This window comes from Uloborus diversus, chromosome 2 (assembly GCF_026930045.1).
Source record: "Uloborus diversus isolate 005 chromosome 2, Udiv.v.3.1, whole genome shotgun sequence".
Classification (NCBI taxonomy): Eukaryota; Metazoa; Arthropoda; class Arachnida; order Araneae; family Uloboridae; genus Uloborus; species Uloborus diversus.
The window spans coordinates 191,285,648-191,308,450 of NC_072732.1; the positions used below are offsets into that span (position 1 = coordinate 191,285,648).

Here is a 22,803-nt window from a genome sequence, read left to right on the forward strand (position 1 = left end):
ACCGATTTAAAAAATAGGTACCAAGAAAGTAACATACTGCTCATTACTAGACAATTCATAAATTATACACTTTATTAGAAGTAAAATTTTTATAGAAGTTTTATAGAAGTAGTAAGTCCACGTTGCTTAGGATTTTCAAAGACAAATCTAATTATTTTCGAGAACTCTAGAACAACTAAAATTATTTAAAGCACTTCATTTGTACTTTATAGTCTCTGATATTTTAGTGCTTGATTGTGTAGCTCTACAGTATTGTTCCAACTTTAGAAGAACATTTATTTTAGTTCAAAAGAAAAATTAAACTATAGATTTCTTATGACAACAACTTTTTCTCAATTACAAGAGGAGCAGAAAACGAAAAGAAATAGAGGTAGTGGAATGTGTTTTTTTTTCTTGCTAAACAAATTGACAATATGCAGTAGAAGTAAAATAAAAGCAAGCAATGAAAAAAAAAAAAAAACACAAAATACTGCATTCGGAATTAAATAAATAACAAGATATGAAACATGTGAGTCAGCAAAAAATGTCATATGTTTCAGAAACGTTAAAACCATGTTTTTTTTTTTTTTTTTTTCATTTTTGGTGCAGAATGTAGCAAGGAGCTGAATTTGACACACATTGGCACCTCTCCCATTTATGGTTTGTATAGCCACACTTATTCACATCTTCAAAGTTTTCAAGCAGTAGAAAATAAAACTTATTTTTCTAAGTTCTATTTTTTTTTCTTTGTTTTGATACGAATCATGCAATTTTCCGGGAGTTGGGGGCCCGTAACAAAGCGGGAGCCCTAAGATCGTTAACTGTAAATCCCGTAGCAGGAATTAAAATGGAGAGAGCAAGTCCAATGGCTCAGCAACACTGACTCGAAGACCCCAAGTCACGTGACTCAACAACGACGAATGGTTGGCACGTTTTGCGTGAAATAAGCGAAAGAAACCTGATTTCTTCCAATGCTTAGCTTTGAAATCTAGCACGTGACTTGGGGACTTGGTTTCATGAATGAAAGTCTTCACTTCATACATTTTAACTGTTCTCAATGATAAATCCTAATTTTTATTGATAGCATGAATTTTGAAAATAAAAGTGCTTAAGTGTTGATTTTCTAATCAGACTATCCTACATCTGCTTCAAAAATGGATATCAATAAAAAAAGGGACAAAAATTAAATTCAGAAATGAGACTTAATATTTTTACGACAATTTAACAACTATTTCCTTTCTAAAATGTTTCCCAATGCGGCATTTAAATGAAATTGAAGCATTGCTCATGAGTTGAGCATTTCACAATAATGTTCTGGAGAATTTAAGTTGTGAAATTGTGACGGGTAACTACAGATGTGAATTAACATTCCATTCAGTGATGTAAAATACCTGCGCATTTATTTTTGAGGGTAAATGCTCAGGGTATATACCCGAGTAAATACGCACAATGAGTATTTACCTGGTTATTTATTTTGCAGTAAACTCTATTCTCACAAAACACCTACATTTGTGTATGATGATAGTGCAAAATGTATATATAGTATATTGAAAGTAAAGAAAAATTAAACATTTGAATCCTATTTACAAATTTTTAATTTTATAGACCACAAAATAATTAAGTGAGAATCACAAATGTACACATCATGCATTTTTCATGCAATACTTGATTTAAATATCTACAGTTTTTCAGTAATAATATAATTGCCAACTGCAAAAATAAGAACAGTTGTGGTCAATTCAAAAGGAAATAATGTTCAGTTTGGCTTTAAAATGAAGAAATAAGGGTTGTTTTCTTCAGTCAAAAGTAGTACTTTCAGTCACGGAAATTGATAGAATAAGCAAAAAAAAAAAAAATAACATGGAAGCAGAAAATTCTTTCATTTTCCCAACAGTTATTTTTTAATTAATTTTTTAAAATATCCGATTTTTCAAACAAGGCGTGGTCTTGATGACGTCACAAATGATGCTCTTTGGCGCATCTTTGTACCGCGTTTCCACGTTATGATAATCAAGAAGCGAATAAAATTGCGCTCTACGCTTGCTATCAACCATATCGTTGCCAATACGCGTGAGTAAAGATGCAAATTAAATATTTTGCTCTGTGAATGGCAACACAGAATGGCATTTCATCATTTGTGATGTCATCGGCGAGAAATGTAAACAATGAAAGCGTGCCGATTTAAGTGTTTTTTTTTTAATATTAAACTTAAACAAGTTATTTAAAAAATGGTCAGATCCTATGTTTTTAAGCATGCTCTTTCAGACAAAAATACTTTTGAAATTTTGGAAACGACCCCATTGGAAGTGGAAACTAGAATTCATGATAGCAAGAATTAAAGAGGGAATTGCGATGCTAATTTAGATTTCCTTTAAACTATTGCAGGAACTATTGTTGAGATTTACGCAGAGGAAAAATGAAACAGGGCAGAAATTTAAAAGCATTTAGTTTTATTTGTGAATTCAAATGTTAAAATCATGTTCAATATAAAATTCATGTACAAACATGTTACTTAAATGGTCAACTCACCATTTTAACTTAAGACACAAGTTTTTATAAGAAAAGAAATGATAACGATGCAGCAAAACGTGTGTGACGTCACACTGACGAATCGGCAAGAAAACGTCAATGCCGATTCGTCCCCCCCCCTCCCCCATTTGCATGAGAATACATGGAAAACATTAATTCAAGTCTTAACGAACTATTGCAGGAACAGCCCTGCTTGAAAAGTTATTGAAATAACATTGAAAATAAACCAAGAAGCAAATAAAATATAGGCAAGAAAAACTGCGTCTTAACTTAAAATACACCTTTCTAAAAGTAATAAATAAAATGTATTACTAGTTTTTGCTAATTTTGGTAAGAGAAAACTATACATTCATTCAAATATTTCAGAGTCAGGCTTTGATTTTGAATTGTGATCTGAATTGCTCAAGTCATCTATTTTTAGGCTAAAAAAATTCTTCACTAATGAAGCTGAATAATAAATACTTTCTCATTTGTTTTGTGTAATAGCTCTTTCATACATTTCTACTTCTTATTCCTTTCGTTTTGTCTCTTCTTTAGTCATGTAATTGCTTCCAATTATAGAACAGATGTTTGAACTTAGCCACTTTGATAGATTTTTAAAAACTTTTTTTATTGTGAACTAGTGGCACCCGCACGAGTTTGCCTGTAGTAGAAAATTAAAAAGTGTTTTGGTTCGCCTGTATATTTACAAATGATGTATGGTGAATTTCTCGCCAATTGGCTTGCCCATGTTACGGTTCCATGTTACGATAACTTGGTAATTTACTCGTCCATCTTATGATAATTTTGTTCGGGAAAATGTTCTTAAAATCGGAATAGAAAAAGAACAAAATCGAATTTTCGAAATATCGCTTCGGGGTGCACATCCTCATGCTACAAACTAAATTTGTGCCAAATTTCATGAAAATCGGCTGAACGGTCTAGGCGCTATGTGCGTCGCAGATATCCTGACAGAGAGAGATCCAGACAGAGACACTTTCAGCTTTATTATTAGTAAAGATATTCAATATTATTGTGAAGAGCAACTTGTTCGTACATGATGATCAGAAGACCCCATAGCACCTACAGCCCTGAAACTTTTCACAAAAATTCGAACGTACCCGGGCCCGTGCACCTCGAAACTGAAATTCTAGAATTCGAATTAGTTTTTTTCTAATTAACTAATTAAGCTAAATTTCGGCTAATTGGGGGGGTAAAAAATCCCCCCCACCCCAAACATTATACAGCATTGAAAGGATTTTCCTTCCCAAAGAAGATGATGTTTGTTCCATTTTTCTCAATTAATTAGAACAGAAGATACAAGCGATTCTAATTGAGCCAATTTTCAAGGCTTCTCTTTCGAGAAATTGCTATAACACTAGGTCCACTTTCCAGACAATTTTGAACTAGAACACTAGGTCCATTTTCCAGACAATTTTTCAATTACTTTATTTTTAAACATTTTGGAGGAATTTGCCTTTGTTGCTTTTGAATATTTTACTGTTATTACTTTATTTTAAATTCATTGTGCGCTGAAATATTTCGGAACTACTCCAGAAAATGCATTTACTCAGGGGCGTGAACAGAAATTTTAGGGTCCGTCACAAATAACTTTTCCGGGCTCCCCTCCATACTGTTTACCCCTGTATTTCACGCCTAGTTTTAAAAATATTGGGCCCTCTTCAGGCTCGGGCCCGGACCAACAGGTGTCCCTTCTTCCCCACCCCCCGTGCACACCCCTGATTACACTATATTTTTCTCGTTGGAAGAAATTTATCTTAAAAAACAAAAACTTGGTAAGCAAACAGCCATGCGATACCTAGATATACAGGCAAATAAATGCACCCTACAAAATGTTGCATTTTTATCTTGATAGCGACGAATACTTCATGGACGATAATTTAACTATATATCGTGCCAGAAGTGTTGAAAATCGATCCGCTGAGTCTGACTTAGAACACCTTCCCTGTCCACTGCGCATAGCCCGGATCTTAACCCCATAAAAAATGTGTGAGAAATGTGGAAAGACGCATCCTACAGCACTCTCCTCTTTCATTTAATTTACAAGATCTAAAAGCTGCATAGACAATGCATGGTACAGTCAATTCGCGATAGCTCGAAGCCGGATAACTAAAATATTACTGTAACTCAAAGTTTTTTATAAAGACCCGACCCCCCCTCATTCTTCTCAATATCTCGAAGTTACCTTCCTTTAACTCGAAGTTTTTCCAAGATGACTCGAAATTTATTTCGAAAGAACGAAAAGAAAAAGAAGAAAGAAGTGACTACGAGAGAAAAATTAATTCACCTTCACTTGCAATTCCTGCACAGTAGACCTCTAAAGGGTCTCGTCTAAAGCAAGAAGAGCACCTGAGCCAATGTGTGACAAAGGAGTTACGCGTGTGGAAATGAGTTAGCTTGTTTTCTTTTTTTGTACTGTACTGTTTACGCTTTGACATGTTGCTGCATTACGAAATTTGCTTTTTTAAGCTTTCAAGTTGTCAAGTCATCAAGTTGTACACTTATTCAAAAGCTGACTTAAGTTAAGATGCGTCCCCCTTCATTCTTTAGTTCGATTACTTGCTGATAAGTTCCTGAGAGACAGAGTGACTTTTCTTTACTATTAAAGATGTCTATGCAAGTACTCTGTCAATGATAATAAAAGAAAATTAGAAATTTCTAAAGCGGTAGAATCCATGAATCCGAATCTGAAACGAATGAAGATGTGCACCTTTCTTGAAGTAGAATCAGCTCTATTCAAGTAGTTCCAGCAGTATCGAAATCCAAACCATGCTTATGATTTTTTTCTCTTTCAATATTTTTGATTAAGCGTATTGTGTTAAAATTTTAAATTCCGTAATTTTGTCTGTTATATGTACATATTAATTAAAATATTCGATGATTTCTAATTTTAAAATGTCAAAAACCGGAACTAACGGTAAGTCGAACTTTCGATAAGTCGAAGTTTTTGTCGGCCTCTTTACGTTCGAGTTATTGCGAATTGACTGTTTTTTTTTTTTTTTTCTTTTGGATGCAAATACACCCGAGAAGCTTGTAGACGATGCCCAAACGAATCAAAGCAGTTATCCGTGCAAAAGGTGGTCCAATAAAATATTGATCTTAGGTTTCTAATGGGGTCGTTTCCAAAATTTAAAAGTATTTTTTTTTTTTTTTTCTGAAAGCTTAATTTTCTGAAAGAGAAAATGCTGAAAAACATAGGATCTGACTATTTTTTTTAAATAATTTGACTAAGTTTTATATTTCTAAAAAATTACTTAGATCGGTGCGCTTTCATTGTTTAACGCTTCTTCCGATGACATGACAAATGATGAAATGCCATTCACTGTTGCCATTCAGAAGAGCACAATATTTAATTCGCATCTTTACTCATGTGGCAACGATATGGTTGATAGCAAGCGTAGAGGCAATTTTTAATTAGCTGCTTGATTATCATAACGTGGAAACGCAGTGAAAAATGCGCCCAAGTATATCATTTGTGACGTCATTAAGACAACAACCCCATTCATTGGCTAGTGAGTGTACTTGCAGTGACATATCGAACCTTGTACACTTTTTTTTTTTTTCCAACTTACCGACTATGATGACTGTAAGGTATTTGCACCTTACTTTTGAAGACACCTTCACGAAAGGAGCTTTTCTCATAGAGGTGACGTTGAATATGTTTCCGCACAATACTTGTTCTTGCTCATTGTTGTCGAACTCAGCCTGCATAAGAAATAAAAAACAAAAAAGTAAAAAATTAAACCGTACGAACAACAGAGTAGTTGATGCAACGTAAGAAAATAAAAATATGATCCTAGTTTGATGTCGTATTGTGAGCTGACATTTTATTTTATTTTATAAAACACTCAGTGAATAACAGAAAAATAATTGATAGTTAGAACTATTTTTCCTTTATTGCCCAATTTTTTAACAGTCCTTCTTTTGGCGCGATGAAGTTAAAACTTCAACATAAAACGGAATGCATATCAAAGTAACAATTTATATTTCTTCAGTTTGGCGGATTTCCCCCCCCCCCCCCAAATGTAGAAAAAATTGGTGCCAAAAATGAGATGCCGAATCCAGTGTCAGTTTGGCTATATTGATGATATTTCGCGAGATTCCCCTCGAACCAATGTTAGGCATTGGAGATTTTTCTGTAATGAATCTTTAAAAATTGTCCGTCCCTGCGCCGGCTCGCAACAAACTAGAACGTGTAATAAGCAGCTAGTTAATGCCCTTAAGCCGGGGCTGAAGGCAGACCACAGCTGTGTACCCACAGACCCCGCAGTTCGAGGTAACACGTCCTTAGGGCCCAACGGCCCAAGAAATTGAAAATAAATGAAGCCGGGAGCCCGGTTATGACATCCAGAGACTGCAGTCTGGTCCTTGTTAGGGACTCATCAGTCCGGAATAGTCAATAACCGAGCTAGCAAGAATTTTCTCTCTACCTCCAGCTCGGTCATTGACTATTCCAGACTGATGAGTCCATAACAAGTCTCTGAATGTCATAGCCGAGCTGTCGGTGTTTTGCATTAAAGAGTGATAATTGTATTTAATTGCTCTTTTCTTTACTCTAAGGGACTTTAACAATGCATTCGTTTCGTTTACATGTTCTATTTGTTACTGATATTGCAATGTCAGATTTCTGAAGCCAACAAAGACAATAAATTTCTATTAGTTTGAAATCGACTTACTTTTTAATTAATACATTTCAGATGTAGGAAAGTACAAAAATGCACGAAAAAATTAAAAATTCCAAAAACAAATTGCGCTTTGAGGAAGTATAACTTCTAGTGCGCTTCATCTGACGCCACAATTTTCCGCTACACGTTAAAATAATTTCTCGAATATTTTGGCGTGTCTTGTGCATAAGTTCCTTCTGGTTCTCTGCTGCTTTCAGTTTTTCTGATGCGTATATCATCCCGCTATTATCCATTCATATCATATTTACAACCAATTTCTGGAAACGTTTTACCATTAAGTGAGTTTTTCGCAATTTATACGCGTTGAGGGACTTTAACAATGCATTCGTTTCGTTTACATGTTCTATTTGTTACTGATATTGCAATGTCAGATTTCTGAAGCCAACAAAGACAATAAATTTCTATTAGTTTGAAATCGACTTACTTTTTAATTAATACATTTCAGATGTAGGAAAGTACAAAAATGCACGAAAAAATTAAAAATTCCAAAAACAAATTGCGCTTTGAGGAAAGATAACTTCTAGTGCGCTTCATCTGACGCCACAATTTTCCGCTCCACGTTAAAATAATTTCTCGAATATTTTGGCGTGTCTTGTGCATAAGTTCTTTCAGGTTCTCTGCTACTTTCAGTTTTTCTGATGCGTATATCATCCCGCTGTTATCCATTCATATCATATTTACAACCAATTTCTGGAAACGTTTTACCATTAAGTGAGTTGTTCGCAATTTATACGCGTTGATCGATTGTGGAGTTTTTATCTTTTATTCTTTTCTAGTGTTACCCGCGTGGCTTTGCCCGTAGTAGAAAATTAAAAGGTCTTTTGGTTCGCCTATATATTTACAAATAATGTATGGTGAATTTCTCGCCAATTGGCTTGCCCATGTTACGGTTCCACGTTATGATAACTTGGTAATTTACTCGTCCATTTTATGATAATTTTGCTTGGGAAAATGTTCTTAAAAATGGAATAGAAAAAGAACCAAATCGAATTTTCGAAAAATCACTTCGAGGTGCAAATCCTATGCTACAAACTAATTTTGTGCCAAATTTCATGAAAATCGGCCGAACAGTCTAGAAGCTATGCGCGTCACAGAGATCCTGACAGAGAGAGATCCAGAGAGACAGAGATCCAGACTTTTTTTAAGCCTTATTATTAGTAAAGATAGAGTGAAAATTCGATTTTACGTACCCCGAATCTACGTTTTCCCGCATTTCACGTTTTTTTCATCAGGTCATAATGTTAATTAAACCCGGATTGTAAGTTTTTTAAATTAATTTTCCGCATTGCACGTTTTCCCTGAGAAGTAAAAAAATGAAAAACTATTCTAAAGTAAACGATATGTTTCATTTGTGCTTTTTTAAAAAAAATCCACGTTGTTGGAAGTTAATTAATGAAAACAGAAACACTACTGCTCCATCGGTGGCCTTCCTTATGGACAGCGCCGGATTTAAGGGAGGGCTGGCGGGGCTCCACAACAAATGGGCCCCCATAATAAAACTTTTACAAAATATCCTAACTTTCACGGTTCAGCAAATTTTACGTTTTTTCTCCCCTATAAATTATAATAATAATGTTATAAAAAATAAATAGCAGTAACTTCAGGATTACTATTAAAGTGCTGATCGAAAATATCGGATATATACATAAATATCAAAATATTCGGATATATATCAAAGTATCAGATACTTTCGAAAATATGATGATCTTTTCGAACCCTGATTAGTGGCCTCCACTCCTTCGTTGCCCCGGGGCCTCCACACTTCCAAATCCGGCCCTGCTTTAGGACTTCTTCCTTCTTTTTCAGGGATTTTCTCTTCTCCCCACTTTTTGCTCCGTGCCGTCCCAAGGTTTGGTTTTCGCACATAGAATGTGAGCCGTAGGCCCCCTTTTTTCCACTCATAGGCCGTGGTCTAGGGCTCCTGCTATTTGGGAGTCCCAAATTGGTTTTAAACTGTTTTAGCAAATGGTAATTGTAATGTAGAAAAAAATTGCAATGTTTGGCTACAAAAGGGCCCTGAAAAAATGACTGGCCTGGGGCCCCTGATGTCTCAATCGAGGGTCCACGACGATAGGTTCTGGGGTTCTAGGGGGCCCCAGAACCAATATAAGTTTTTCAAACCAAGTTTGATTTACGGAAATTTTTTAATAAAATTTAATGAAAAGAAAACTCAAAAATTTTCGGGCCCCTTCCGACTCCGGGTCCCTACGCGTTACGATGTCGTGCGGTACGTAGTTACGCCAGTGCTGCTTATGGACGTTTCGACCTCCAATGAATATGAACCAGAACCGGAAGCACAGTTCGCCCCCTTCTTTCAATATTGCATTGAAAAGATTAGAAATAGTGAAAGACTTCTTTTTCAAAAAGTACAGGAAAAAACGTGCAAATGATTTCAATCCTGGAAGATGATGCATTTACTTTGAACACACAATGACCAAAAAACAATCTACTGTTACGGACTATTTTCAACCTAAACGCCCGGATTTGCAATTAAATGTGTCGAAGTTATTCAAAATGGCATACAGTCAAGTAAGTGCTCATACTTGGGACAGTTTTGAACTTTTACCGTTAGTAGCATATTAATCATATGTTTTCCATTCGAACGAAGCATTCTATTTTTATGATGTGCCTTACTACTTCACTCCAAGACAAGGTATAAATATGTCTCTTTAAAAATAAAACAAAAAAATGTTCATTGTCCCAAGTTAGGGACCTCCTTCCCTAACTTGGGACACTTATTATTTTGATCTTTCTTTCATGTATTCAGCAATAGAAAATAGCTTAGGACACCAACTATCATTTTAAATAAGTTTATTTTAAAACCCAATAAAGAAAAAAATATCATTATATAGAAATAAAATATTCTTGTAAACTTTCAGTGATTTCAGAATGTACAGTTGCCCCTGAAAACATTGAATGTCTCTCCAGCGTCAATTTAGACAATTGAAATAACAAAAATTCCGGGAAAGCTGAATTTTTGTAGGGACCTTGGGCTTACTATTACAAATAAGGTGCCAAAAGTCCCCATCGATCTCATGTGCGCTAAAAAAGTTATTCGGGGTCAAAGGTCAAAATTTTAGGTTTTTTGGATTTTTCTCAAAAACGGTAAGTTTTATCGAAAAGTACCGCAGACCAAAGTTGTAGATCTCAAAATTCTCTATAAAAATGGTCCTTATCATTTTTTTCTCCAAAACCAAACCTTCCCAGATATTGGCCATGACCTTTGGGCCATGACCTTTCCTAGGGGGTTGAGGGCACCCCTGACGTACCTGCTTCTTTTCGAGTTAAACGTGCAGTTCGAGTGAATAAACGTATTTATCACAAGCGTCTACTGTTGCTTGTGCTGATCAATATTTAAGAAAAATGTAACAATTTCGCTTTATTTGCAATAAATTTTTGACTGAAGGTGAAACTGTTGTGCTGGGCAGTTATGGAATGCCAACTTTAATCGATGCAAGTCTCGGGAGAAGTTATAAGAATGCTGATTATTTAAGAAGTCAAAAGTCCGTTTCAATTCGCGTGGATTGCAGAAAATCATACACCCGGAAAAATTCAATCTCTGCAGCAACGTGAGGATAAAGAGGCCAGTACTTCAAAAGCAAGTCCTCCTCGTACTGTAGAGCGATGAAGTGAATTTGAATCCAGCTTTTGTTTTTTAAAACACTGCTTATTTTGTGGCTGTAAAGCGGATGAGGAGGCTGAGAAGAAGAAAACGCAGAATAATGAAAAAAATTGATAAAGCAGCGACTAAATCATACTCAAAATTAAAACGTGCAAGAGCAGCTTTTGACACACCTCAGAACGATCTTTAGCTAATTTTAAAAGTGATTCTTTGAATGTAAGTGTGGAAACTTTAAATTTTTCTGCGATAATTCTGCGTTTTGTTCTTCTCAGTCTCTTCATCCGTTTCCTCGCCACAAAATAAGCAGTGTTTTTTACAACAAAACTGGATTCAGATTCACTTAATCCTGCTCTTGTTTGAGGTGGACTTACTTTTGAAGTACTGACCATGCTCATTAGGGTGGATTGAAAAACATCAAAATCTGATAAACGCTAAGTAATAACCCGGAAAAGTTGCTTTTCGTAGAGATATTTGGTTATGCAAAAGGATTTCGACCGCAAAAAATATCTTGAGGTGTCGCTCGCGCCTCGAAGTTGACCATAAATGCATAAAAACTGGAAAAAGTTATAATAATTTCATCAAATATCAAAATTTGAGAAATTTAATGTTATCGCTTTTAAGGGCAGGCTTTTTGTGTAGATTACACATTGCATAAGATCATTTTAATAATAAACTGTATTTTAAAGTTCCATACATGCGTTGAGTCTTGAATTTGACCAATACAGTTCAGAATTGAATAACATCGTGTTGCTCCGTACTTAGAGAAAAAAAATTAGAAGTTATGATTTGTAAAAGTTTGTTTTCATATTAATTAATTCTTACATAGATACGAAAAAAAATAAATAACAAAAGCATTTCTTATCTAGTAAAAAAATGTTTAATTCTCCACTTAGCAGATAACTTTGGCTCAAAATGTCAATTTTACCTATGATAGAGAACAAAAGTTAAGTATAAAAATTTTAAAATAATGTGGCTTGCAACAGCCCACATCAGTCACCCTTTGAAACAAAAGACGTTGCTAAAGAAATTTTAATGGGTTTTGAGCCCTCAAACTGTAACCACATTGATTACAATAAAACATAAGTTTGGCATGCGAGTTGAACTATTTTACTTCTCATAATTTTCAGTCTCGATTGAAATTGTGGCTTGATGGTATTGTGGCTTAATATTTCTATATACCAATCTGACTCGAATAAATCCAACCCTTTTGGTTAGGCAGCAAACTGTACCTGACATTTATTTTTCTTATATTACCTATCGTCTCACTGCATTAGTATGACACGTGAGGATTTGAGTACCTGACACTTCTTTTTCTTATTTTACCTATCGTCTCGCTGCTTTAGTATGACGTGAAGTTTTGAAAACCATACTACTCAGTAGGTACGCCACCAAGCAATTTCTTTCAAAGTTTTATCGGAAGTCCACTTTTTGAAAGAGGGAGCTGCCGAGTTTTACTAGTTCTGCTTATCGATGAGCTCATAGCAGTCTCTCTGCTTCAAAATTGAAATCTGGAATTATACATGTTCATTGTCCATCTTCGAACTGATCGTCGTAATCCGTCTTGAAACAAGTTCTCTGATGATGGTCATCCGCAATGCCTAGTGTTATATTTTTTAGATTCTCAAAGTAACCAGTTTGCAGAACAAGAGCTGATGTTCTAAACATAGTACGATGGCAAATTTAAAAAATTCGATTGTATAGCGAAAATTTACAATTTCAGATTTCAACTTGAGTTCTTTGATAAGCAGAAGTGGGAAAACTCGGATCATCTTCTTAAAAAAGGAATATCAGATAAAACTTTAAAAGAAATGGTGCTTGAGGGCGTAACTACTGAATTATATGATTTCCAATACATCACGTTATACTAAAGCAGTGAGACGATGCGTAAAATTAGACAAAGAAGCGTCAAACACAGTTTGTTGTCTAACCAAGAGAGATGGATTTCTTAGAGTCAGATTAGAATCCAGAAATCTTACTCACAATGTATCACTAAGGCCAAACATTGTTAGAAGTCAAGATAATAATGCGACTCGCCAGCCAAACTATGTTTTATTGTATGAAATGTGGTTACAGTTTGAGAGCTCAAAACACATTTAAAGGGGGGCTGTTTTAAGGGGTATTTTTCTCAGTTTTTGGAGGGGGACTCTTGCTTCTTAGGGGGGGGGGGCTCCGCGATATTGAAGGGTGCGCCCATGCCCTTAGTAGGTCCGGCCCCTTTGGATACGTGAACGATGCCACACGGACTAGAATAGCCAGATGTTATTCAAGGCCATGCGAGTAGAGGGGATTCTGTAAATGACTGGCTGTCTTTTGAGAGTACGCAATATCTGGGAAGCTTGGAGAAAAAAATCATAAGGACCATTTTTATAGAGAATTTTAAGATCTACAACTTTGGTCTGCGGTACTTTTCGATAAAACTTACCATTTTTGAGAAAAATCCAAAAAACCTAAAATTTTGACCTTTGACCCCGAATAACTTTTTTAGCGCACATGGGATCGACGGGGACTTTTGGCACCTTATTTGTAATAAAAAGCCCAAGTTCCCTACAAAAATTTAGCTTTCCCGGAATTTTTGTTATTTGATCACTATTTTTATGTCTAAATTGACCGGGCTATGTCTCTCCAACCTCCGTAATTCATTTGAATGTAATATTTCTGCTTTCCCTTCTATAGTTGGAAGCATAAAGGGAATGGGGTTGTTCCCTTCAGTCAAAAGTAATGCTTTTTGTCGGTGAAATTGATAGAATAAGCGAAAAGAATAACATGGACCAAGAAAATACTTTTATTTTGCCAACAGTTATTTTTTAATTAATTTTTTTAATTAATTTTTTTAAATGTCCGATTTTTCAAACAAGGCTTGATCTTGATGACGTCACAAATGATGGTCTTTCGCGCATCTTTCCACCGCATTTCCACATTATGATAATCAAGCAGCGAATTAAAATTGCGCTCTACGCTTGCTATCAACCATATCGTTGCCAATACACGTAAGTAAAGATGCGAATTAAATATTTTGCTCTGTGAATGGCAACACGAAATGGCATTTCATCATTTGTGATGTCATCGGCAGAAGCTTAAACAATAAAAGCGCACCGATCTAATTAATTTTTTAAAAATATTAAACTTAAATTATTTAAAAAATGGTCAGATCCTACGTTTTTAAGCATGCTCTTCCAGAAAAAAATACTTTTAAAATTTTGGAAACGACCCCATTTGGGGAACCCAAATAATTATTGACGCAGCTTATTTTTAGCTCTCAATTTTCCTTATTTCATACCTTTTCACATTCATTTTCATTCCTTCATACTACGTGAAATTCACTACAAATAAATTAGCCTCATATATACTTTGAGACTTATTGTTATTAGTAAAACTAATATATGTAATATTTTGGCAAAATGTCTTTTGCTCATCAAAAGATCCATTTTTTTTAACAATGACATCTGTTCTGTCTTGCTATGGTATGACACATTTGTTATCATCAGGATACCCCTCAACTAATAAAATTTTGTATTTATACGTTTTTGTTAATACAATTATGCACTTCATTTCCTCAATATTCCTTATAGACACTTTTTATGCTTTAGTATCCAAACTTAGGACAGTGTCCCAAGTTTGGAGCATATTTGCAATTTCTTAAATTTATGAATAAATAAGTTCAACTGAATTAGTTGGATGGAAGTGAATTTGTCCAAATAAGGCACAAGTACATAGCCGAGATGAATTGTGAAACAAATTCAAACTCAGCGTAGGTAACCTAAGTTATTTCCATACTTAAAATCACATTTTTTCCGAAATTTTCAAAATCTAACTCATAAAGCTTATGTATCAAAGTTTAACTCACATAGCCTTAAAAGATATCTATTCATTTATTCTGTACTAGTGATACCCGCACGGCTTTGCCCGTAATAGAAAAATCAAAAGGTCTTTTGGTTCGCCTGTATATTTACAAATAATGCATGGTGAATTTTCTCGCCAGTTGGCTTGTGCCCATCTTACGGTTTCACGTTATGATAATTTCGTATCTCGCGAATTGGCTTGTGCCCATGTTACGGTTCCACATTATGATAATTTCGTAACTTACTCGACCATCTTATAATATTTTTTTTCTTAAAATTGGAATAGAAAAGGAACCACATCGAATTTTCGAAAAATCGCTTCGAGGTGCACACTCCCATGCTACATACTAACTTTGTGCCAAATTTCATGAAAATCGGCCGAACGGTCTAGGCGCTATGCGCGTCACAGACATCCAGACATCCTCCGGACAGAGAGACTTTCAGCGTTATTATTAGTAAAGAAAACCATTTATTCTTAACTGATGAAATACCAACAGGTGTAGCAGCCTTCAAAATTAAGTTCAGCAAAATGTCCCAAGTTAGGGTACTGTCCAAAGTATGTACTGTAATGAAAAACACAACTTACCGTAACAATGACAACGGGAAAACTATTTAGTATAAAATAAGGAACGATGCCGTCTTGAATCATCTGCTTGTGGCACTTTTTCCTATAGTGCTCTTCAGCTATTTCCTTGTTGTACTTTTCAGTTTTTCCGTTGTACGCTTTAGTTGCTTTTCTGTGGTGGCCTTTATTTGGTTTTCTGTTGTACGCTTCAGCGATGAACAAAAGACATACAAGTGAAGCAATCATGAAAATCGGTAGCACTTTGATGCAGCGTGAAAGACACATCTTTCAAATCCAAGTCAGAATTTTGAACTGCGTTTGAGAACATTCGTGAGCTATATGACCTGTGGTTGAGGTTTTTCCATACAGGTCTTATTAGGGTGCAAAAGTTGTCCAAATGTGTTCTTTCAACGTCGGGAATTGCATATGTATTGCGTCTTTTCCGCTTTTAAATTATTCACATAATTGAAATTATTCAAAATGTTTATTTATAGCATCTTTTCTTGTCTGGAGTTTTGTTTCGACACAATTCTTAAGGAAAAGGAATAATTCAAAGTTGTGTCACGTTTTGTATGGATTCAATGCTCTTTTTGTAAGAACACGAAACATTCGTCATTTAGGGTCTTAGGCTTGGAAATTTTTACCACTTCGGCTATTTGTTGAACGCATTATTTCTCGAAACACCAACTCTTGAACAATTGAAGCTTCTGAAAAACTGAGAAGTTGAACAAAAAAAAAGGAAAGTGTTCTTTGAATCTTTACTAATAATAAAGCTGAAAGTCTGTCCGGAGGATGTCTGGATGTCTGTCACGCGCATCGCGCCTAGACCGTTCGGCCGATTTTCATGAAATTTGGCACAAAGTTAGTTTGTAGCATGGGAGTGTGCACCTCGAAGCGATTTTTCGGAAATTCGATGTGGTTCCTTTTCTATTCCAATTTTAAGAAAAAAAATATCATAAGATGGACGAGTAAGTTACGAAATTATCATAACGTGGAACCGTAACATGGGCACAAGCCAATTGGCGAGATACGAAATTATCATAACGTGAAACCGTAAGATGGGTACAAGCCAACTGGCGAGAAAATTCACCATGCATTATTTGTAAATATACAGGCGAACCAAAAGACCTTTTGATTTTTCTATTACGGGCAAAGCCGTGCGGGTATCACTAGTACAGAATAAATGAATAGATATCTTTTAAGGCTATGTGAGTTAAACTTTGATACATAAGCTTTATGAGTTAGATTTTGAAAATTTCGGAAAAAATGTGATTTTAAGTATGGAAATAACTTAGGTTACCTACGCTGAGTTTGAATTTGTTTCACAATTCATCTCGGCTATGTACTTGTGCCTTATTTGGACAAATTCACTTCCACCCAACTAATTCAGTTGAACTTATTTATTCATAAATTTAAGAAATTGCAAATATGCTCCAAACTTGGGACACTGTCCTAAGTTTGGATACTAGAAAATAAAAAGTGTCTATAAGGAATATTGAGGAAATGAAGTGCATAATTGTATTAACAGAAACGTATAAATACAAAATTTTATTAGTTGAGGGGTATCCTGATGATAACAAATGTGTCATACCATAGCAAGACAGAACAGACGTCATTGTTAAAAACAAAATGGATCTTTTGATGAGCAAAAGACATTTTGCCAAAATATTACATATAGTTTTACTAATACACAGTTTTACTAATAACAATAAGTCTCAAAGTATATATGAGGCTAATTTATTTGTAGTGAATTTCACGTAGTATGAAGGAATGAAAATGAATGTGAAAAGGTATGAAATAAGGAACATGGAGAGCTAAAAATAAGCTGCGTTAATAATTATTTGGGTTCCCCAAATGGGGTCGTTTCCAAAATTTTAAAAGTATTCTTTTCTGAAAGAGCATGCTTAAAAACGTAGGATCTGACCATTTTTTAAATAATTTAAGTTTAATATTTTTAAAAAATTAATTAGATCGGTGCGCTTTTATTGTTTAAGCTTCTGCCGATGACATCACAAATGATGAAATGCCATTTCGTGTTGCCATTCACAGAGCAAAATATTTAATTCGCATCTTTACTTACGTGTATTGGCAACGATATGGTTGATAGCAAGCGTAGAGCGCAATTTTAATTCGCTGCTTGATTATCATAATGTGGAAATGCGGTGGAAAGATGCGCCAAAGACCATCATTTGTGACGTCATCAAGATCACTCCTTGTTTGAAAAATCGGACATTTAAAAAAATTAATTAAAAAATAACTGTTGGCAAAATAAAAGTATTTTCTGGGTCCATGTTATTCTTTTCGCTTATTCTATCAATTTCACCGACGAAAAGCATTACTTTTGACTGAAGGGAACAACCCCATTCCCTTTATGCTTCCAACTATAGAAGGGAAAGCAGAAATATTACATTCAAATGAATTACGGAGGCTGGAGAGACATTCAATGTTTTCAGGGGCAACTGTACATTCTGAAATCACTGAAAGTCTACAAGAATATTTTATTTCTATATAATGATATTTTTTTCTTTATTAGGTTTTAAAATAAACTTATTTAAAATGATAGTTGGTGTTCTATTGCTGAATACATGAAAGAAAGATCAAAATAATAAGTGTCCGAAGTTAGGGAAGGAGGTCCCTAACTTGGGACAATGAACATTTTTTTTGTTTTATTTTTAAAGAGACATATCTATACCTTGTCTTGGAGTGAAGTAGTAAGGCACATCATAAAAATAGAATGCTTCGTTCGAATGGAAAACATATGATTAATATGCTACTAACGGTAAAAGTTCAAAACTGTCCCAAGTATGAGCACTTACTTGACTGTATGCCATTTTGAATAACTTCGACACATTTAATTGCAAATCCGGGCGTTTAGGTTGAAAATAGTCCGTAACAGTAGATTGTTTTTTAGTCATTGTGTGTTCAAAGTAAATGCATCATCTTTCAGGATTGAAATCATTTGCACGTTTTTTCCTGTACTTTTTGAGAAAGAAGTCTTTCACTATTTCTAATCTTTTCAATGCAATATTGAAAGAAGGGGGCGAACTGTGCTTCCGGTTCTGGTTCATATTCATTGGAGGTCGAAACGTCCATAAGCAGCACTGACGTACCTACGTACCGCACGACATCGTAACGCGTAGGGACCCGGAGTCGGAAGGGGCCCGAAAATTTTTGAGTTTTTTTTTCATTAAATTTTATTAAAAAATTTCCGTATATCAAACTTGGTTTGAAAAACTTATATTGGTTCTGGGGCCCCCTAGAACCCCAGAACCTATCGTCGTGGATCCTCGATTGAGATATCAGGGGCCCCAGGCCAGACATTTTTTCAGGGCCCTTTTGTAGCCAAACATTGCAATTTTTTTCTACATTACAATTGCCATTTGCTAAAACAGTTTAAACCAATTTGGGACTCCCAAATAGCAGGAGCCCTAAACCACGGCCTATGAGTGGAAAAAAGGGGGCCCACGGCTCACCTTCCATGTGCGAAAAACCAAACCTTGGGACGGCACGGAGCAAAAAGTGGGGAGAGGAGAAAATCCCTGAAAAAGAAGGAAGAAGTCCTAAAGCAGGGCCGGATTTGGAAGTGTGGAGGCCCCGGGGCAACGAAGGAGTGGAGGCCACTAATCAGGGTTCGAAAAGATCATCATATTTTCGAAAATATCTGATACTTTGATATATATCCGAATATTTTGATATTTATGTATATATCCGATATTTTCGATCAGCACTTTAATAGTAATCCTGAAGTTACTGCTATTTATTTTTATAACATTATTATTATAATTTATAGGGGAGAAAAAACGTAAAATTTGCTGAACCGTGAAAGTTAGGATATTTTGTAAAAGTTTTATTATGGGGGCCCATTTGTTGTGGAGCCCCGCCAGCCCTCCCTTAAATCCGGCCCTGTCCATAAGGAAGGCCACCGATGGAGCAGTAGTGTTTCTGTTTTCATTAATTAACTTCCAACAACGTGGATTTTTTTTAAAAAAGCACAAATGAAACATATCGTTTACTTTAGAATAGTTTTTCATTTTTTTACTTCTCAGGGGAAACGTGCAATGCGGGAAATTAATTTTAAAAACTTACAATCCGGGTTAAATTAACATTATGACCTGATGAAAAAAACGTGAAATGCGGGAAAACGTAGATTCGGGGTACGTAAAATCGAATTTTCACTCTATCTTTACTAATAATAAAGCTTAAAAAAAGTCTGGATCTCTGTCTCTCTGGATCTCTCTCTGTCAGGATCTCTGTGACGCGCATAGCTTCTAGACTGTTCGGCCGATTTTCATGAAATTTGGCACAAAATTAGTTAGCCTTCTTTATGTGGGATCATTCATCTTATGAGTTGTATAACGATGATGTATTAGGATTTTAATTTTCAACTAGGAAATCGCCCGTCAAGGTATGACGGATGAAAATTGCTTCTGTATTAATTTGAACGAAGCCATTGTCTGTTTGGTGATAGTTTGATAGTTGAAATGAAATTTTAACCCCAACTCCAGTGGATTAATCCTCAACTCCAGTAGGTAGTGTTCATTGTTGACAATTTTTTTCGTTTCTTCATTCCCCTGAAATGACACAGTCTTACCAGTAAAACAGTGAAGTTACAGGATCGAGTTCAGCCTTGTCACGATAAAGCCTTTCCCTGCATGTTAAACGTGTCGAGACGCGAGTTTCATTGTTGAAACACGCGGGTTACCGGATCATCGGCTATTATTTTTATGATTCCTAAATGTACAAAGGTGGTTAATGAAATGTCAGACACATAACGTCAGCCTTTATATAACTGTCCCCATATGTATGTAAAGTGTCATAGTAAGATATTGTATGTAAAATGTCATAGCAATATGTCTTAAAACCATTTTCTGTTGGAAACATTTAAATGAGTAGCGTCACTACCAGGGGGGAGAGGACGGGCGGTTCCTACCCCCTCCTTTGAGGGGTGACACCCAAAGTAGATTTTAAAGCTTATGAGAAACATAAATTCTTCAGTTCTTAAAATATTCCAAAAATATAGATTAGATTATATTTAAACTATCAATTTTCATCTAAAATGAAGCACAATATTTTGGGAAGGGAGCAGCTATATATGCTTTCAGGACAAATTTTACACAAAATGTGCTCATAATTTATGCAATTCATACCTGTATTTCAATTAAAAAAAATTTTACACCATATGTATGAAAATTTGTGTCTGAAAATTGTACAAACTTCATCTTTACGTAACACTTAAAACCATTTTTTGGGGTGGGGTGAAGCTGGGATGACACCGCAAATTACCACCCCGGGTGACACCCGTTCTAGGAATGCTGCTGTTCAAATATTACTGTAATTGGAAAAATTAGCTTAACTAGTTCTTCAATACCAATTTCTTTCTTTTTTGGAGGGGGAAAGGGGAGTTGAAAACACTGGTTTGGAATTGCACTCTGGCCGAGAGAGATTGAATATAATGCAGGATTTTCTAGAATGGGGTTATTTCCTTCAGTCAAAAGTACTACTTTTAGTCACTGAAATTGGTAGAATAAGCAAAAATAATAACATGGACCCAGAAAATACATTCATTTTCCCAACAGTTAGCTTTTAATTATTTTTTTTTAAATGTCCGATTTTTCAAACAAGGCGTGGTCTGGATGACGTCACAAATGATGCACTTTGGCACATTTTGCACCGCGTTTCCACGTCATGATAATCAAGAAGCAAATTAAGTATTGCGCTCTACGCTTGTTATCAACCATATCGTTGCCACTGCATATGAGTAAAAATGCAAATTAAATATTATGATCCGTGAATGGCATTTCATCATTTGTGATGTGATCGGCAGAAGCGTAACCAATGAAAGCGCACCGATTAAAATGATTTTTTAAAAATACTAAACTTATCCAAAATATTAAAAAAAAAAAAAAAAAAAAGGTCCAATTCTATGTTTTTAAGCATGCTCTTTCAGAAAAAAAAAATACTTTTAAAATTTGGGAAACTACCCCATTGAAAGATCAACCTAAACAATTAAAATCTTTAATTTTCATGTATTTATAGACGTGAAAACTTCCTAATAACATGATTTGATGAGTTTGTTTATGCATACAACTCACCTGAATCATAACATAATCTGGATTATCTGGAATAAAGTTCGGGATCACTTCAAGGCGCTCCATTTTCTGCTGACATTCGGTTTCGTTGAAAGATTCCGCATTTGACAACGCGACAAAAAACACAACAGCAATCAGGCTCTTCAGCATTTTTTCAATGCTTTAACAATAGAAGCTGATTTTAGATTCTATCCTGAGATTTAAAATTCGTTTGACGCCCTTAGCAAATTGTCTTATCAGAAATAGACAGCAGTTCCCGACACATTCCACGGTCCGTTGATGACTTCGCTTATTCATTCCTCACCTGCTGATGACAAATGGCGCGTCTAAGAACGCATTTTTTCTGGTTTTTTGACTCATTTCTCAACTAAAAATATTCGAAATGTTTATTTATAAGACCTTTTTTCTTCGCGAGGGATAGGCCAATATGTTTTTGTAATACACTACATTTCGTGAAATATGATTTCACGAAGAAATGTCACGATGGAATGAACCCAACGTACTGCGCACGGAGAAAATGTCACGAAAATTGACGCTGGGAATTCTGAGAAAGAACGTCATGGAATGTTTAGAATTATTCAAATCTTCTCTGTGATAATGCATTATATAAGAATTACATACGCTACCGATAAAGCGAAGGAAGAGACGAATTAAATTAGAGTTTTTGAAGGGGAGAAAAAAAAAGAAAAAGAAAAACGTGTTTAGTTACATTTTGTAACGAACGTTTCAAAACATTCCGTTTCTGTTTCTGGATTGAAATAAGTAGATTCTGTTTAATTGAGTAGCACCAATGTAGGAAAGAGTAGTTATACCTCTGAAACTTTGCTTTTGAAGTTGTCACAATGGAGTTGTTTCCTTCAGTCAAAAGTACTACTTTAAATCACTGAAATTGATTGAATAAGCAAAATAAATAAATAAATAAATAAAAAATAAATAACGTGGAGCAAGAGAAAACTTTCATTTTCCCAACGCTGAATTTTTAATTTACTTTTTTAAATGTCCGATTTTGAAAACGAGGCGTGGTCTTTATGGTGTCACAAATGATGTACTTTAGCGCATCTGTTTACGTTATCTGGTTACGTTATCTGTGCGTTTCCACGTTATGATAATCAAGAATCGAATTAAATATTGCGCTCTACGCTTGCTATCAACCATATCGTTGCGAACACATGTGAGTAAAGACACGAATTAAATATTGTGCTCTGTGAATGGCAACAGTGAATGGCATTTCATCATTTGTGATGTCATCGACAGAAGTGTAGACAATAAAAGCGCAGGTTCAATTATTTTTTTACATATTTTTTTAAATCTTAAACTTAGTCAAATTATTTTCAAATGGTCAGATCCTTGTTTTAAGCATGCTCTTTCAGAAAAAAAGTAATACTTTTAAAATTTCGGAAAAGACGCCACTGTGTTGAAATAACCACCAACTTTTACATGCTTTTTTAGCAATCAAACGAATTTCTTATTTCTCTCACTGGACCGAAGTTGATGT

The 22,803-nt window shown here is 35.1% G+C and overlaps 1 protein-coding gene across 2 annotated transcripts in view; it reads right to left on the minus strand.

Moving 5' to 3' along the window:
- Positions 1 to 21,588, minus strand: part of LOC129217586 (uncharacterized) — a 34,736-nt gene extending 13,148 nt beyond the window's left edge. Inside the window, exons 1-2 of one of the 2 annotated variants that reach the window (XM_054851913.1) lie at positions 21,312 to 21,588; positions 6,081 to 6,213 (exon numbers count right to left, since the gene is read on the minus strand). In XM_054851913.1, the coding sequence (XP_054707888.1) occupies positions 6,081 to 6,213; positions 21,312 to 21,458 (280 nt within the window). In that variant the 5' untranslated portion in view covers positions 21,459 to 21,588. Of the gene's footprint in view, positions 1 to 6,080; positions 6,214 to 15,240; positions 15,709 to 21,311 lie in introns of those variants that run through there. The other variant, XM_054851912.1, reaches the window with a different exon arrangement.
- Between the last annotated feature and the right edge of the window lie 1,215 nt (positions 21,589 to 22,803).